Source organism: Marmota flaviventris, chromosome 11 (assembly GCF_047511675.1).
Source record: "Marmota flaviventris isolate mMarFla1 chromosome 11, mMarFla1.hap1, whole genome shotgun sequence".
Taxonomy (NCBI): Eukaryota; Metazoa; Chordata; class Mammalia; order Rodentia; family Sciuridae; genus Marmota; species Marmota flaviventris.
In genome coordinates, this window is record NC_092508.1 from 6056756 (window position 1) to 6076501 (window position 19746).

General features: G+C 42.6%; 2 protein-coding genes across 2 annotated transcripts; both read right to left on the minus strand.

Annotated features, from left to right (window-relative positions):
• Positions 1 to 261: 261 nt before the first annotated feature.
• LOC139707733 (UDP-glucuronosyltransferase 1A6-like) lies at positions 262 to 1443 on the minus strand. Its single transcript, XM_071619421.1, has one exon. The coding sequence runs from the start codon at positions 1441 to 1443 to the stop codon at positions 262 to 264; it is 1182 nt and encodes a 393-aa protein (XP_071475522.1).
• An 11572-nt stretch (positions 1444 to 13015) lies between these two features.
• LOC139707693 (UDP-glucuronosyltransferase 1A8-like) lies at positions 13016 to 13921 on the minus strand. Its single transcript, XM_071619335.1, has one exon. It carries the CDS (start codon positions 13919 to 13921, stop codon positions 13016 to 13018), a length of 906 nt encoding a protein of 301 aa, XP_071475436.1.
• Positions 13922 to 19746: the final 5825 nt, after the last annotated feature.

The window sequence follows — 19746 nt, forward strand, 5'->3', positions numbered from 1 at the left end:
CCACAACACCTCTCCCACAAAGGCCAGTAAGGATGCAGGGCCACACACAGCTCTGCCACGCATCCTCCACGGTTATGAATATCCCTTTAATACTACAAAACCCCGTTTAGCTCTGGCCATTGTAAAGAGGCCTCTGGGCAGATGTGGCCCACAGGTCACCTCTAGCTCAGGGCCCAGGGGCAAACCAGAGGACAGAATTGGGAGGATGGTTTTGACCTGCACCTGGGTCAAGCCTTCCCCTCTGTTTGGATGGGAACGTTCCTAAGCCTCCTGCAATGGTTGTGAGACTGTCCCCAGATAACCTAACTGAGCGTGCCTCTTCCTGTGGCCAGGCAAGGCTTCACTCGATTGCCTCCCCCTCACCTGGGCCCCAGGACCTTCCTGTCCTGCTACTCTACACCTGGCCTCCCCTTCCCACCACCATTCCTCTGACAACCCTGCCCAGCGAGACTGAGGGACAGGGACAGAACCTGCCCACAAGACACAGGGCAATCCACGAGGAGCCAAACCACCAACCTGGGACAGGACACCGTGCTTCTTGCAGTTGGTCCCTCCAATGAAGACCATGTTGGGCATGGCTGGCCTGGGGAACTCCAGCACAAAGTCGTACCTCAGCAGCCACACGGGGTCCTTTTGATACAAGGCAGACAGGCGCACTTCTCTCCCGAGCAGGCCTGAGGCGAGCTCCTCGTACTTTGAATACAGACAGTGAAACAGATAGCTCTCCAAGAAGTTAACCAGGAAGTTGGCCACGCGTTGGGGAAACGTCATGTGGGCTGAGAACTGAGTGTAGCACCTGGGGATGTAAGACACGGGGTTCGGGCTTCCGCCCAAAGCATGCTCCAAGGAACACGGGAAGCCCCTGAAGAGGTACACAGAGGGCAGACCCAGGTACTCGGCCAGGATCACACCACAGGGCAAGGCCGGGTCTGTGAAAAGAGCATCGAACTTGCTCCCCTGGAGGAAACTCAGGGTGCCGGAGTCCTGCAGGAGGCTCTGGCAGTTGAGGAAGTACATGTTGATGACAACCATGTTATTCCTGTACTCTGTCTGCGCGGCCGTCAGGAAGGATCTCTCAGCAAAGTGCTGCTTCCCAAAAGAGCGGTAGCGGCCCTCCATCTCCTGCTGGCCATAGGGCACCGGGTACACTCTCCTTCTGTAGTGTGTCGATTCCTTCAGAAGCAAATTGATTTCTGGCACCACCACCACGATGTCATGGCCCCGGTCACTGAGACGCTCAACTATGTCCTTCATACTAAGCCAGTGGCTTCCATCCTGAGGGACCACCAGCAGCCTGTCACCTACAACTGTGCCCCAAAGAGCTATGAAGAAAAGCCCTGCAGAAACTCTCTGAACCGCGGGAAGGAGGACAGACCTCCCAGGAGAAGCAAAGGGACAACAGTGAAGTCTCTGTGAGCCCTGACCCCCGGGGCTCCCAGCCATTCTCCCTCAGCCAACCGGTGGCTTTCACAGACTGCCTGCTTCTCCCTGCTTCTCCCTCAAATCCTGCCTTTGAAACAAAAGCAGTCAAATTAATATTTAACCATACGTAATCAAACAGCTAACTCACACACTCACAAGCCTGCCAGCCATCACCTGAGCGTCTAGCCTTCCTTGAATCTTTTTCCCTCTCTAAGAGGGCCACCTGGAGAGAGCTCTGTGGGCCTGTGGCCCTCTGACCTCAGCTGCGTCCCCAGTCGTCCCCAGGGAGGAAGACCTGTCCATGCTCTCCCCCTCTCTTGACAACTTTTCTCAGATCAGAAAGGAAACATTAGTTGAACAGATGACGAATTCAAGGTTGCAAACAACACAGTAGCACCGCCCCCTGCCCTGACATTCAGCTCCTCACAGGGATTGCTGGAGATAAGGTGCACTGCCGGAAGCCAAGCTGCACTACACGTGCCTCAGGTGAGCCTGTGCTGCTGGGGGTTTTCTTTTATATGCAGCCCAAAATAGCCCTGAGGGATGGATGCTCTAAGAACATCTCCACTAAAGTGCAGCTGAGCACAGGTCCCGGGAGCAGCCGGCCCAGGCCAGCTGGCCTGGGTGCTTCCCTCTCAGCGGCCACATCTACTTAGGGGAGGTTGCATCAGGATCTCTCCCAGGCCTGATGCAAGAGTTATCTGAGTTAATCCTTCTGTGTGCCAGAGGACAGGTCCCACAGAGGCCCTCCTAGGGCTGTGATCAGGCATCTGGTCTCAATACGACATGAACTGAGGGCCTTTCCGGTGGCCCAAGTAGCTCTGTAAAATTCTCAATCAATAGAAGATCTTGGCTTGCCTTAGGGAAGAGGAGGGAAGTACAGGAAGAGGAGAAGAGACAGAAGAGCAGGTAGAAAAATAGACAAGGGGGAAAATGTGGAAATATAAATGGTGGCAGGATAGCACTTGGAGGTTTGTCACCCAACAAGTTGAAACAAACAAACCAAAAACTGGTGGCTTACAGCATACCAGAGATAGGGTGGCCTGCACAATAGAGATGTATTGTCACCCAGCTCTGGAGGCTGGACATCTGAGACCAACATTACAACAGGGTTTGCCCCTTCTCAGTCTGGAATGGAGAATCTATGTGGACATCTCCCTGAGCCTATGGGGACTGCTAGCAGTCTTTGGTGTACTTGGCTTCCTGGAAGCATCACCTGACCTCTGCCTATATCTTCACCTGCTCTTCCATGTGTGTGTCTCTGTGCCCAAATTTTCCTATTTTTATAAGGACACCAGTCTATCGGGTCAGGAACCACAGCAACAGCCTAATTTTGACTAATTCCATCTGCAATGACTCTATGTCCAAATAAGGTCACATTCTGAGGGGCTGTGTGTCAGGACTTCAACATATCTTGTAGGGGGAGGCAATTCAACCCACAACACCCACCCGCCATCTCCTGCAGTCCAAACACAGAAGGCAGGTGTGCCCATCCTTCTACAGGTGAGAACCCGCGGCTTGCTACCCATGCAAAGGGCACCTCTTACTCCTGAGCGTCACAAGAAGACACAAAATTGGCTACTTCTAGATCTGCTTTTTGCTCCTGGACTTCTTTACTCTTGATAAATGACAATGCCAATTAAAACCAACCTGTGTAAGGAACTTAATTTGCTTTTCATTTACAATTCTAGAACTGGGCAGTACCTCACTTTATAAAAGAGGAGTGTCCTGACAAGCTGAGCCCAGGAGGTTGTATAGACAGAATAAAAAACAAGGAGAACACAAACAGAACAGAGCCAGAGTGGTGTTCTCAGTCCGGCCTCCTCAAAAAGGCTCAGGGTGAAGAAACTCCCTTCTCACACTCGAACACAGGCTCCTTCCTCTGCTCTCCCTTGCCCTCCTGGTTTCTGGGGAGGAGATATGGAACTCCAGCACGAGCCTCACCACCGTGCGTTGGCAACTTAGAGCTTGCCAAACGAATGGCCTTCTGTGCCTTTCACTTAATGCACCCTCCACAATAACTGAGGACCCCCAAAGCCTTGGTGCATGTGGGTCATGTCTGTGCATGGGAACGACGGCAGAGATTAAACTGACCCAGTGTTAAATACTTCCTCAGTGTATTTAACAGGATAAGCCCATTATATGTAAAATAATCACTTTTTTGAAAAATAACTACATCTCCCCTAACATACAGAAGTAGAAGAGGGGGACATTCGGTTACGTCCTCACAGGCCCTTTAAAGCCCGGCCTCAGAATGCCAGCTGTACTGCCCTGTCTCCTCCTTCAGTCACTCTGCTGCAGTGTCACACACAGGCTCTATGGCACCCTCAGGAGAAGGTGAGCACAGAAGCAGCAATGTCTCTGTGCTATTCTGACTAGCATTCCACTCTACACTCCCACTACATGGGACGCAGAGATTGACAGGGTTCCTACACTTTGAGAACCTCTGGTGTAGATTAGGGTTGGAAGAAGTCTACTATAAAGGCTCAAATAGAACACCTTTTAGGTTTCCAGGCCATCCTGTCTCTTTGGTGATGACTCAGCCCTGCCATTGTGGCAGGAGTGCCACCGCAGATGATAGTAACAGATGGGCTGGACGTGTTCCAGTAACATCAAGCCATGGGCTAGAGTCGGCCTGTGGCTATCGTTTGCCAATCCCTGCTCGAGAAGATGATGATGACCGAGATGGCAACTCCACGTCCACACAGCGTGATCACTCCCTTCTTTTCAGGGCTGCTCGGGGCCTTTAACCTGACCTTCCCTCATTATGAAACAGCCCAGCGACACTCCCAAGCCCCTTCCCTCCTTCACCCACCGCCCTATTGCTTATTTACTGTCCTTCTCCTCCTTCACCCACCGCCCTATTGCTTATTTACTGCTCGTCTCTCCATTCATGGGAGCGCCTTACGGGCAGGGACAAAGTTTGCTTTGTTCTCTGCTCATCTCCAGCGTCCACAGCAATGTCTAGCATACAGTAGGCTCTCCATAAATCTTTGCTGAATGAATACATGAGCATTGGGTTGGACTGTCTGCCTCAATCTCACACCCCGTGTTCATTCTTCATTGAACTCAAGAGGATTCCCTCGTGAACCAGGAATGCGCCAAGACCACATGCTCCTATTCAAGGAGTCGGTCCCTCCTCTGGAGCACATGCCCAAGGAAAAGCCAACCCTCCCCTTACACGCTCTAGGTCAGCATAGAGCACTCCTGGGGCGAGAGGTGCAGCGAGCTACCCTCACTGGAACCAATCCTGCTACACCAGCAGGACGTCCACAGGTCAGGTCATTCTGACCCCAGTAGAGTCATGCTGAGCTCAGGACTCCAGGGCTGCATCCCACGGGACTGTCCCCACTTCACATATCCACAACTCTGTATGACCTGCTACACACCAGAGGTACCCATACTCACTTCCTGTCCTCAGTCCTTTACTAGAAAGTCACACAGACCAAGGAAATGGCCGGGGACTGGATTACCAGCAAGGGTATTCCACAGGATGCAGATGAACAGCCAGATGAAGCAGCAGCTTCTGGGGTGGGTGAAGGGGGACAGGATTCCCATGCTCCTCCCGCAGTGCCGCAGCCTCCCTGCCTTTGGCCACCTGAATCTCTCTGCATCTGACCTTGTTGTGTTTCCTGCAGGCTTCCTTCTGCAATAGGCATGAGTGATTGAATCTCTGGCCATTGGTGACCAGCTCACCCTTCAGCCCCTTTCTCCTCTCTTCCCTCTAATCACCTGCTTGGTTCCCCTGGCAACTGACCCCCCCTTGTGGGCTTTCCAAAATCCCGCATCAGCTAGACCCAGCTGTGGTTAAAGGGGCTTATTATGGACAACAACTCCCTCTACCTTTATCCTCCCACCACTTAGGAAATTATAAGGGTTTTCGGTGCTCTGCGTAGGAAATGGGAAGAAATAACAAAGATTCATTTCTCATTATATACCACAGTGTCACAACAGGTAATCTGTGGCTTGCCTTCAGGAAATTAAGACTGGAGAAGACTGAGTCTACTCAGCACGTGGTGGCAGCCCTGGAGTAAGAGTCAAAAAGCCTGGTGTCTGCTTCTGCTCTGGCCACCCATCAACCAGTGGACAATTCATATGACTTGCAATTTCTCAATGCAGTCCAAGGGTCAGGGGTTCACATTTGTTCTGCCTGTTTATGGCGCTGCTGAGAGGGTGCCCACAGAACAATAGGTGTGGAAAGGAGGCTATCCCAGTGAGAGGTTGTTCCTGGAATTACTGGAACAGACTCACCCAGAGCTAGTCACGCACATTCGAACTGGCACACCAGGGCCTGTCCTAACCTGTGACTTTGGCACTAGATGCAAGCTGGGGCCCTGTGGAGGAGAAGAGTCCTGAGGAACACATGGAAGGGCCATCCCATGAGCAGGGCTGGCCCCACACATCCAGCCAAGATGCATATTCATGTTCAAGCATGCAGAGACAGCTCTGTCTGGGAGGGGCAGCCTCGAGGGCCTCTCCTAGGGGAGAGGTGCCAGCAGGGTGCCTATTTACAGTGACCAGTGACAGCAGGGTGCCAGCATCCTGATTTGGCTCCCCCACACAGCAGAGAAACCCAGTGAGGACTGCAAAGGAAGCACAGTGCAGGTTCACCTTCTGGGGCACACAGGAGCTAGGCAGGGTCCCTTGCCATCAGAACAAGTACCTCTGGAGAGAGAATGGCTCCGGCTGAGGAAGGAGGAGCAGGAGGGCTCCAGCCCTAGGTGCACTGCGTGGAGACTCCCACTCTGCTGAGATTCATGGTCTGAACCCTTCCAAGCAGAGTCTTGCTCTGGAAACCAAGTGGCTTATGTTCTAACTCCAAGCAAGACTGGAGGGCCTAAGGGACTTGTCAGGAAGGAGATGAAGGACAGGAAGTAACATCACTTGACAGAGTATCCCCAGAATGGTGCCCTGCAAGCTTCGATGGTGTTTGGATATTCTTCTCTGTTGCCCCATGAGATTTGAGTATCCTCTTTCTAAAATGCGATGTGTGTGTGTGTGTGTGTGTGTGTGTGTCCGGCCACACTGGGTATTAGAGAGAAGAATCTGACAGGTCTGGTAGTCACAAGATGAGTCCCAAAGGAGACCTGCTCTGAAGGCCCAGTTCAGCCATGAGTGGCGGGGTCTCAATGCCCTGAGTGTGCAGCAAAAGCCAACCTTTCCTCAGATCTACTGCAGACCAGTGGTGCAGGCTTTGGGCATAAATCACTGCAGTGAGGACGCAGATCCTGGGATGGAACCCACCTCTGTCTGAGAAGCATATTCCCCAGAGTGAAAGGAGGTCTCCTGGCACTTCAGGGAGAGAGGAGATGTTAATGTGTGCTGGGGCTATTTCCAGCAAGAGCAGAGAGGGGGCTGGAACAGTGGACCCTGGGGAGATGTCCACTTCCTGGGTGCTACTCTTCCAGATGCTTGAATTGCCCCCAACCCATGACAAGGGGTCAGGAGCTACAAGAGCTCATAGGACCTGCAGAACATTGATGCTTGAATAAAGAAAGAGGCTGAATCCAGGATACTAAAATGGCAAAATCAAATTAATTTGCATCTTAGTAAACAGTTTTAAAAATAAAACTTTATAACAATAAATCCATGACCATCCTGTCATTGGGTTACATAGATAGTGTACATGATATGTGCTGCAATCTCTTTCACTTGATTGGGGTTGTGTAACTGTGCCATCAGAATTCTCATGGCTCAGGTCCAAAATGGTCAAGTCTGAATCATACATGATGGTACCAGGCTGTATAGAGTCATTTGCAATGGGCACCTTCCTACTAGGGACTATGCCTATGACTTCCCCTGAGACTTACAGCAATGTCACAGGTGGTCCCAGAGCCCATAAGCAGTGTGGAGGGGCCTAGGCCAGTAATGAAGCCATAACAGAAGGACTGCTAAGAGGATGAAGAACTTTCTCTCACTTTGTTTATTATAGGCACCTTGGGATACCAGGGATGAGAAGGAGGCATGACAGGGTTCTAAATATTTAAAAACTCATGCCATTGGACTTCTTGCTGCCCCTGACATCTTCTCAGCTCAACACATTGATCAGTTCTCTTTACACCCTTTACTGTTGTCTCATGTTTCACAATTTGTTGACTATGTTTCACAATTTGTACCTGACTAAAGTCTGACTTTCTGTTAGACAACACACTCTGCCAGGAAAAGCCATGCTCATTTGATGATGGCCACATCCCAGCACTCTGTAGGTACTGCAGCTTTCAATAGATTTTTTTGAATTAAGGATCCTTCACATTAAATAATGAAAAAAGAGTCAATTGATGTTATTCTGTACAACCACCAAAACCAACTCATGTCTACTTAGGGGTTAAAATAAGTTCTACTCAATGTATGTATAATACGTCAAAATACACTCTACTATCATGTACCTCTATAAAGAACAAACTTAAAAAGAACTAAGACAAACATTTGAAGAGATTAAAATATTAAAACATCATATGGAGAGAATGTTTATATGCATTAGGCTTAGAAAGACCTAAACAAGATAAAATATAGAAACCATTCAAAATAAATTTAACAGGTTGAATCTCCAAAAGTGAAAGTGACAAAAGGTGAAGAACAATCAATATAAAAATATTTTCAGCACATATAGGAAAAAGCTGTCTTGACCTAGTACTCAAAAGGTTTATAGCAATTAGTTACAAAAAGATATATAGCCATATAAAAATGATTTTAAAATGTGATTCTATAATTCATAAAAGAAAATGCAAATGATCAATACATCTATAAAAATAGGAAGTGAAAATTGAAGCAGCTACACTCAATACTATTGCCCCCCAAATTAACCAAATTTTAAAAGTTGGACAACATCTTGAGCTGGAGGGTATGGGAAAAGTACGACTCTCATATATCATTGATCTTAGTGTGAGGTGGCTCAAGATTTGAAATTGGTTTCTCAAGTTTATCAAAATATAATATGCCTGTACCTTTTGACCCAGGCACCTTTCTCCTAGGGCACTAGTCTACTGAGATGAGGACATGAATGTAGAAATAGTTGATTCAAAGAAAGTATTTACAAACGTTTGCTACAGTGTTGTTCACAAGAGCAAAGAAAACCCTAAATATCTATCAATACAGATTGGTTAAAAAAAACTAAGGTAAGTTCAAAATAAAGAAATTATATGATTATTAAAAGAACATGTGAAATCTGTGAATATTGACTTTTAATGATATCTATGATTTATTTGCAAGTGAAAAATGCAAAGTAAAGAACATTGTGTCTAGCCTGACACTTATTCTATTTTAATGAATAAGTGTGAGAGGCTTCAATCCTCTCCAAGTAGACATCTCAAAAACTGTAATTGTCCAAACAGGGAACAGATCTTCAGAATGGCCTGAACAGAAGCCATCATTATATCCAGCCAGCAGCTCCACCTGTTAGTAGAACCTGGTCAGCAGACCCACCCAAGATAAATGCAAAGGCAGAGGCCCAGTCATCCAGGAGTATGCAATATGCCTGTACCATTTGACCCAGGCACCTTTCTCCTAGGGCACTAGTCTACTGAGATAAGTATAGGAATGTGGAAATAATTGAGTTTAAAGAAAGAATAATCCCTTCCTGCCCAGGGTGGTATTAGCTGGCCCTTCCAGAATTATACACTAGAAGTACAGAACTATCCCTGCCAAAGAACACCCCTAAATTCCACAAGAGGAGGCTGTTCCTTCCAATGTGTAGACAACAATACAAAAATGCGAGTATTACAAGGAATCATCAAATCATGATACTGCCAAAAGAAACTAATAAAGTTTCAATAATAGACACCAAAGAAACCAAAATTAGGAAACAACTGACAAAGACTTCAGAATAATACAAAGTTCAACAAACTATACAAATATATGAACAGAAAATTTAATGACATCTGAGAAACAATACATGAAAAAAGCAAGTTGGACAGTAGAGACATAAAAAAGAGCCAAATGTAAATCCTAGACACAAAATAAGAACCAGACGTGAATCCAAACACAGAAGTAATAGGGAGACACTGGTCTTGAATGACACGTAAGACCAAAGGCATATAACAGAACATTCCATTCAGTGGGAAGAAAATGATCTGGAATTAGGTAGAGGTAGGGGTTGAGATATCTGCAAACACACTGAAAACCACTGAATTCTATATTTTCAAAATGTGGACTTTATAGTATGTGGATTATAGACCATTTTTTTAAAAGAATGTCCAGATTTTGAATCAGGCTCTCTCGTTTACCAGAAGTATAACCATGGGTGATTCAATCAACCTCTGGTGCCTCAGTTGCATCATCTGCAACATAGGTGCTACAAATAATTCTGACCAAAGTGCAGCATTATACAAATATAACATTTGTTATATTTCCTTTGTAAATTCTCCCTGTGAGGACATGTCACTCACCAAAAGTTTCAATAATTCATGGGAGGCTCACAACAAGAGGAGAATTGTTGACATCTGATAAAGGTGTTTTGAAGAGAGTTTGAAGGCATGGTTAATTTACCACCACTGTGGAGGTTAGAAATAATCATGCTTGAAAGTACACATCATCCACTTAATAATGGCTACTGTCAATTCATTGCCATATACCAGACAGTCTGCATGCATCATCATAGTTCATCTGGATAGCAGCTCTGAGTGGTGGTACTGTTTTACCTCCATTCATTCAAATTAGAAACTGAGGTTTTTACCCAAGGGTATGTAACTCTTAGGGCTGGGGAATCTATGAACTCAAGATTGGATGACTCCAGGATCCAGATTCTCAAAACTATATTGAACCATCTTTTAAAATACCATGTCACTCCTCTCTTCTTGTAAAACCTAATGGCCCAGCAAACTATGGGGACCCTACTTCTCCCTTCCCTGACACGGAGAGGCCTTTGAGAGCAGATCTGGATTTTAGAAAAGTAGTTGCTTAAAAGATAGGAAACTGGCAAGTATTTCCATCATATTATTCTCCAAGGCTTTTTTAACTCACCCTGAGGGCTGGGTTCAATAGGTTCAATCCTAAGTACTGCAGAAAGAAAATAAAAAGAATCAATGAACTCATCCCCAAAGTGGCTAAATTTGCTGGCCACAGGATTGACATGGAGCAAAATGCCCTTCCTCCTCTCCAAACAATCCTCTGAAGCCAATATTCTTTGGCACTACCATCTATTCCATGTTTTCATTAATCCACCAAATGGTACCAACACCAGGCAGGTGTTATGGCAACATAAAGCCAAGATGGCTCCAGTCCTCATATGAGTTAGAGCGCTGGGAGGGGCGACAGACAGTCTGCAGACAAGTTTGGTAGAATTTATTAGTTTTCATTATGATAAATACTAGGGGGAAAAAGTGCACCCAACACCATGAATGTCTATAACTAAAGTGTGTAGCCCTCTCTGAGGACCATGAAAAGTTTTTGAAAGAAATGTCATTGGAACCAGAAACAAAAGATCAAGCAAATTTAGGTCAGCTGTGAAAAGGAGGTAAAGGATTCCAGAGAGGGGGCAGAAGACATGAAGGTCCCATGGAGGCAGTGAGGCTGGAGCACAAGGAAGAACGGTGGTGAGCTGGAGAAGATCGGAGGCTATAACTTGTCTTCTCAGACCCCTGTTCCACCCTCCTGGTCCTAGTTCCTTCAGGATTGCTGGGAAGGACAACAGACTCCTGGCAATTTTCTCCCTTATCAGGCCAATCTTAATATCACTAATAACAGAACACTCCGTTTTAGGACACCTTCTGATGTAATGTGACACCAAATGCACAATACTTTCTTACAGAGCCTACATCTCAAATGAGTGGTGTCTAGATGAATCTAAATTGTATTGACTTCCAGTTCACTGGAACAGGTTTAGAAAAGAAAAATAACCAACAGGAGGGCAAACAGACAAACCAAAATGTAGACCATTCCACAGGACATCAACTCAGTTACTGAAAAGATCACAGCAATTTTAAAAATCATTTTAATTGGGAGGCAGAATTAGTGCCAGGAAGTGATGGCTACCGGCATAGGGACCACAAGCCACTGCTATGGGATTCTCCAATGAAGTAAAGGGATTGGACTCAACTCTCACAGAATTTTTTACAAGAGAAAAAGATGTGACATGAAAAATAGGCTTGTAGCATAATTCATTCACATTAAAAGTTAAAATATACTTTTTCTATTTTTTACATTTTAGTACAATACACAATATAAAATTCACCATCTGACTTATTTTTTCATAACAATTCATTGGCATTTAGTATAATCGCAATGTTGTGCAACGGCCACCTTTATCTAGTTCTTCAAGATTTTAGTCACCCCAAAAGAAAGTCCCTTTCCCATTAAGCAGTACCTCTCTTTCCCCTCTCCCTTCAGCCTCTGGCAACCACCTAAATCCCTCTGTGTCTCTGTGGATCTGCATTAGATACCAAAACCATATAGGTAAAGTTCCCATTGTATTAAAATACTATCAACATTAGAGAAATTGAAAACATGATATGGAGGAGATATTTATGTATTTGAGGCTTAGAAAGACCTAAACAAGGTGAAATCTAAAAAAAAAAAAAAAGAGAGAGAGAGAGACAATGTTAACCAATTGGCTAACCAAAAATCAAAATCATCTTTGACAAAAGATGAAGAGCCAAGGAAAAAAAATATTTGCAGCTCATACAAAAATAAAAAGTGAAAGTGCTTGTGTTCCTAATATTCAAGGGGCTTGTAGCAATTAGTCCACAAATCAGTCCACAAAAATTATTAAAGAATGTGAATGTGTAATTAATTCACAAAAGAGGAAATGCAAATGGCTAGTACACCATGGAAACAGGCAGTGAAAACTGAAGCAGACTCAATATTTTTGCCCAGAAACGTAACGAAATTTTCAACATCTGATAACACCCAGAGCTACAGAGGACGTGGAAAAACTAGAGCTCTCATACACTGGTAACCAAAAGGTGAGGCTGTTCAAAATGTTGAAAGCCATCAAATTGATCAAGATGTTATATGTACACACCATTAGATCCAGCCCCCTTACTCCTAACACTAAACTACTGAGATTAAATTAAGAATATTAAAATCTCTGAATTGTATTAAAAATATTTAGTTTGGTCTTAGACTGAATATCTACCAAAATTGGTTTCTTGAAAACACAAGAGTGCATCCAAAGTAAAGACAATAGGCAATTTCTAACAGAATATAGTACTGGCTTATAAAGATGTACTTGATTTACTGGCAAGTGAGAAATGCTAGGTAGATAATATTATGTCCAGCCTCACACTAGATTTAATTAAGTAGGTAACAGAGCTTTCATTAGATATATGTATATTTATAAAAAAATTTCCACAAATTGGGAAGATGCATAAAAAACTGTAGAGTATTTTCCTGTAAGAGATAGCATAAGAATAGCAAAAAGGGAAGATTCATTTCTTATTGTGCCTTTCATAATTTTTCCAAGAAATAGTATTTTAAAATGCTCCTCAGAAATTACATGTGAATACATCCGTTATATCCACATACACACTCACTGAGGGCAAATTTACAGAGATTGTTAACCCACAATTAGATGGCACAAAATAACCTGTTGAACCAGGAAGAAATTCCAAACAGACCAACTATAAATAAAGAATCGCAGCTCAGGAATGAATCTTTCTTAACACCCAAAGCCAGGGTTCCCTCCGTGTGCTAAGGGAGACACATGTACCTTGGCCAGTGGCTTCCCCTGGTGGCAGTTGATTCCACCAATGAAGATCATGTTGGGCATCACAGGTCTGGGATAGTCCAAAACAAAGTCAGTTCGCAGCAACCAAATGGATACTTGGCTGAAGAGATCATAAGGTGTGACAGGGGCTTGGAGAATTTCAGAGGCGGTTTCCAAGGTGGTTTTCAAGAAATATGGGCAAAATAAACGCTCCCCCAAGTGGTTTATAAGGTTCTCTACTCTCTCCTTGAAAGTCATGGCATCTGAGTACCCAAAATAAAGTCTGGGAATGTAGGACAGAGGACTGGGGCACTGAGCACCTTCTTCAAGGTAATGGCAGAACACTCCCCTGGTGAAGACCACAGATGGGAGTGAAAAGTACTTGGCAATAATTAGACCACACATGTCAAAAGGATCCATAAACACTGCATCAAAAGAGCTCTCCTGTAAGTATTCTACTAACTTCTTGTCATTAAACAAACCCCTACAATGGGTAAAATGTAGTTCAAAAAAACCATTGGATGAACCAAATAATGTAGACAATAAACGTTGGTCCGGATTTTTCATTTGAGTCTCAGCAAAAACTTTGAACGCATGTTCCAAGTCCTCCAGAGTGTAAGAAGTTGAATAAGTCTTCACCGTAAAATTCAGTGACTGTCCCAGTTGCCAACTCACCTCTGGCATGACAGCAACCACCTCATGTCCTCTGTGGACGAGTTTCTCCACAACTGACCGCATGGTAAACCAGTGGCTGCCATCCATGGGCACCACTAGCAGCTTGCCTGCCTGGGCAGAGCCAGATGCCAGCAGTACACACACACACAGAGGAAGGACGACAGGCAAAAGAGCAGGAGCCATGGGATAGCTGAGCCCCCAACAATCCAGCTGCTTGGATTCTGTGCTCAGGGACTACAGTAGGCAGAAGAAGTACAGGCACAAAATCTGTGTCAGGAGAGGGTGTGTATTCATAAGTTCATTAAAATAATTTACACCCACTGCCAATTGTTTACTCAGAAGAGCAATAATAAATGAGCAGCATTTGCTGAGGTATCTACTAGTCGGTTTTCCAGAGAGGAGTAGCTTCATGATCTCTGCCTTGAGGAGAATCATGCCCTATTGCAACATGACTTTAGAAACAGAGTCACTAGGCAAGGTGTTTGGACCTAGAGGCCTCAGAGAGATAAAAACGAAAGGTAATTTGACTAAAGCTTACACTTATCACATTTATCCTAAAGCAAAATGTGGATTTTATCTTCAGATCAGCAAGGGCCCTTGCTGAGAACTGAAGTGGCATTCCAGGTTTCAAGGAAACACTGGCGGCCTGAGCGCCTCACAGGCATTGAGTGCTGTTCACAAACCACAATGGATAGGCATTGCTGCTTGTCCTGTTTTCTCTCTCACCCTTCTGAGGCCTCTGAAATGCTAACATGAGGCCAACAACATGAGGCTACGTGGATCAGTCAGGGGATTTGGTGAAGGTGATTATCATGTGTTTTATTTATTTTTGAATTTACTCTTTATTATATCAGGTCAATGAATTCTGGAGGTTTATTTTTGTCATCCATAAAATGGGGAGAACATGATACACCTTGCTGGACTTTGTGAAAATCAGAATTAATCCATGGCTACTCAATATTAATAGTAATTATTAAATGTATGACTTTGCTTAGCAAAATATATGTAACTACCTATCATTCATTACTCTGCTGAAGGCTGGAGATTTGTTTGTTTGTTATTAGAGATTTATAGATATACATCGTATTTGGGTCATCCTGGCAAACTCGACAGCATATAAATCCATTCCAGATCATGATCCCCTCTTTTCTCTCCCCCTTTTCCCTCCAGTCCTCCCCCTCTCTGGTTCTCCTTCCTCTACTCTACTAGACTTCCTTTCACTCACATATTTATTTATTTATATTTGATTGGTTCTTTTTATTATCCTATCCTTCCCTCTCCCTTTCCTTTATTTTACTCTAGCTTCCACATATGAGAGGAAACTTTTGACCTTTGAGTTTCTGAGTTTGGCTTATTTCACTCAGGATGATATTCTCCATTTCCATCCATTTAACAGCAAATGCCATAATTTCATTTCTTTTTATGGCTGAATAGGATATATATATACTTATACATATATATGTACCACAATTTCTTGATTCCATAATTTAGCTACTGTGAATTGTGCTGCTCTAAATATTGAGGTGGTTATATTGATGTAGTATACTGATTTTAGATCTCTGGGGAAAATACCAAGGAGCAGGGCAAGCTGCATCATGTGGTGGTTCCATCCCTAATTTTTTGAGGAATCTCCATACTGCTTTCCAGAGTGGTTAAACTAGTCTGTAGTGCCACCAACAATGCGCAAGTGTACCTTTTACCCTACATCCTCACCAGCATTTATTGTTATTCATATTCTTGATCATATGATCATCTATTTGAAATAATTTCCCCTTGATATGTCCAATGCTGTGGATAGTCCACTGCCAAAGCTCGCCAGAGCATTCTGATGAAATGCCTTGTTCTTTCTCACATGCTTTTAAGTCCTAGCCAGGGATTTAAGCCTCTGCTAAAAGCTCACCACAATCATCAAAGGACTGTCATTCAAGAATCTATGTATTGTCATCCACACTCTACTGGGTGCCCCTTGAGTCATGAGATATGACTTAATGTTTTCACACTCTTCTAAAGGATCCACACTATGGCTTATACATAGTATAATACACACAGTATACAAGGAATATTTGTTGCATCAAACCCAATGACTTTGTGGAAGTTTCCAGATACCTTCATGAGTGAACCTGGTGGTCCTTTTCAGAGAACACCCTGAAAAGCATTTAGAGAGGAATTCTACAGCCAACCTAGGTCTATCGTCCTAGTTAGAACATACGATGGCTACTTCCAGGACCCTAACTGTTCTTCGACATTTGTTTCATCAACTATTACCTTTGTCACTTGAGCACTTTCAGATGATTGTCCTTGAAAAATAAAAATGATTAGAGTGATGTCTGCAAGACGGAAATTTAGGACAACTCAGTCACCCCTCCCTCTTGAAGAATGTTCACCCTGTATCTACCCACTGTCTAGAACATCCTTTTGTAAACCCCAGAACTTAGAAAGAAGCCTGAGACAAGTTTATGGTCCTCAGAACTTAATAAAGTCCAAATTAGAAGGGTAAAAAAGAATGTTTTCACTCCAATTGTGCTACCCCACTGCCTACCCCAAATTGGCACATCACCAGTTGTGAAGGATTTTCCTGGGGAAAAGAGAAAGACAGTCATCCAGCAATCCTAGCACCACAAGAAGCTTCCCAGGAAGCCCATTTTTGTCTCTTCTCACAGAGAACATGGAAAGGTATGTCTAATCTACTTGTGGTCAGGTAGAAACAAAAAAGGAGGCAGAGGTCATAGGGCTCAGAAAAGATCTTGGTGATACCACAGTTTGCTGCCTGTTGCAGCACTTGATCAGAGGTATCTGACAATCCCACAGAATACTCACAAAGTTGAGCTCCTTACCTTCTGAAGCATGAAGGAAAATCGTCCTACCTTGAGTCCCTAAACTGGGTGTCCCAGCCCAACCACAGAGTTGTCCAATGAACCTCCAGGGCAGGAAGTTATCCTCTTCAACCCATTCCAAATAACCCATCAGTAGGCTGAAAAGATAGTCTCACTAAACCCCTAAAAATATGTCAAGAGAATCTGATTCTGCTCTAAAGTCTTTTGAACATGGAAGATGGTACAATAGCCAATAGAAATGAATAATCCATCCATAATAAAACTGAAGTGAGACATCAGGCATTGAACATTTATTACTATGTACATACCAATATTATTAATTCTTGTATTGGTCAGGATTTTACAAGTCTAAATGATTGAATCCCAATTTAAACTGCCTAGACATGCTGTTTCATTACACAGTTTTTGGAAATATATGCTCCAATAAACAAAATAAGTCATTCTTTGGTTTGAATCCTAACGATCTAGTGTTAATGGCTTGGCCCCCATGGTGATGCTCTTGGGAGGTGATAGAAACTTAGAGGGGTGGGGGAGCTCAAGGGAGGTCCTTAGGTCATTGGGGTGTGTACTTGTGGAATGCCAGCCCCTTCATCTCTTGCTCTTTGCATCCAGGCTCCTGAGGTGCATAGTTTACCCCACCAAGACTTCCACAATGTACCACTCAAACCAGAGATACAAAGTGATGGGACCACTCAATGTGAGACTGAAAACTTTAGACCCAGTAGCCAAAAACAAATCTTTTCTCTGAATAGGTTAATTGCCTTGGGTATTTCATAACAGTAACATGAAGCTGACTAATATACGTAGTACAAAAATCATGGAACAAATTACTTGCAGAGGCAGAATCTCAAAAAAATCATAAGAGAAATTAGAAATATGAGTAAATACAACATAAATGAAAAAAATCCAAAGATGCACTTTACCAACAAACACTACAAAATTGAAATATAGATTGCCTGGGGAAAATAGTTTCTTTTTTTTTTTAATATTTATTTATTTTAGTTCTCGGCGGACACAACATCTTTGTTTGTATGTGGTGCTGAGGATCAAACCCGGGCCGCACGCATGCCAGGCGAGCGCGCTACTGCTTGAGCCACATCCCCAGCCCAGGAAAATAGTTTCAAAGATAGCAAAATGCCTGGGAATATATTTTAAGAAAAATGCTTACATAAATAATATGACTTTTTACCAAGGGGCATTAAAGAATATATGTGAATAAATTAAATGTATTACATTATCCTAAACAAGAGGAAAAAAGCAAAAAGCAAAACATGTCAATCACTTTTTAACAAGAAGAATATTTAATGTAATATTAAGAGAGTCCCTAATGGTTTGTTTTTATTTCTTAGATTGAAACAAAATAATTTTCAATTATATGAAGGAGAATACATTATGAGAAATTCAGAAATAAAAATAATAACTATAAGGATTGACTTACAGATATTAAAACTTACTAAAAAGTTACTTAATCAAAACATGGTATCACAGCATGAATGGGTAAATAAGTTGGTAGGACGAAACAGAGTTCAGAAGCAGATACAAAGAACATAAAAAATTAAAACTTGATAAAGATACATTTCAATTCCATAGATAAAGAATGGAATTATTCTAAAAGTTGTGGGACAATGGACTATACTTTGAGAAAATAATTAAAATTAGATCCTTATTCTGTATAAATTAAAGATCTCACTAAAAATAATGTCATCAATATTGGAGGACTTTATTGTTTATATATGCTAGACCTGAAAGACGTAAGCAATTTGAAATCCAGAAACCAGTAAATGGAAGTTAAACAATTTAACTACTTAATGGGAAAACACTGGAGTCTGGGGCTGTAGCTCAGTGGCAGAGCACTTGCCTAACACTTGTGAGGCACTGGGTTTGATCCTTAGCACCACATGAAAATAATCAAATAAAATAAAGGCATGTTGTCCATTTACAACTTCAAAAAAAGTTTTTAAGTGAAAATACTGTATGACAAAGATGAAAAACAGCCAGTGAAAAGTTATTTGCACTATAATATTTAAAAAGGTTAAGTGTTGATATTCCTAATTCCATTATAAAAAAGCAAAAAGCCCTGTTAAAAGTATTAACAAATGTGAATATGTAATTTACAAATGAGGATATGCAAATGGCCAATATATCTATGAAAATAGAATGTAAAAAGTGCAGGAGATACACATAGTATTTTTCCCAGAAAATTAGCACATTTTAAAATTATAAATTTGTTAAAGTTAACAAACTTTTAAAGTTTGACATCTGATGCTAGAAAAGGTATGGCAAAACTATAACCACAACATGGGTATACACATGTGACATATGCATACCATCAATCTCAGCAACTCTATGCCTACGATGCTGGCCTCCTGAGATAAAAGCAAAAACAAGGAAATATTTGAAGGCAAAGAAAATATTTTAAATGCTTACAAAACTTCTGTTCATAAAGTCAAAAGGAGAAAAGGCTTCATTATCTATCACCATTGGTTGGGTAAAGTAAGAAAGATACAAAGTAAAGATTTTAATGCTATCATCAAATGAAAACGTTACATCCATACCCACTGGCTGCTGAACATGTCAAATATATGTTGGCAAATGAAAAATGCAAGCTCAAGAACACTATGTCCAGTCTATTATTGCACATTATTTTTTAAAAGTAGATACAAATTTTGTATTAGATATCTTCATGTACATGAAAATTATCAAGAAATTGAGAAGATGCAGAAAAATACTAGAGCACTTTTCTTTATTTTATTTTTAAAATATTTTATTTTTTTAGTTGTAGTTGGACACAATACCTTTATTTTATTTATTTATTTTTATGTGGTGCTGAGGATCGAGCCCAGGGCCTTGCACATGCTAGGTTAGCGCTCTACCGCTGAGCCACAGCCCCAGCCCAAGAGCACTTTTCCATAGGAGGAAACATAGTATTAAATAAAGTAATGTTTTGCCAGTGTAGGTATGAGACACTAGTAAAATGTGACCTGAAAAAAAATACGACCATAATATTATATACACATGCATATATGCATGGATCAATGAGGTTAGAATTCTAATGTTTGCAAACATATAGTTAAATAAATTGAAAAAAAATAATTCATGAAACCAGAAAGAAACACCAAGTATGACACATGTAAATAACAAGCCACTGTTGAGAAAAGTTTCTCTTTTTAACAT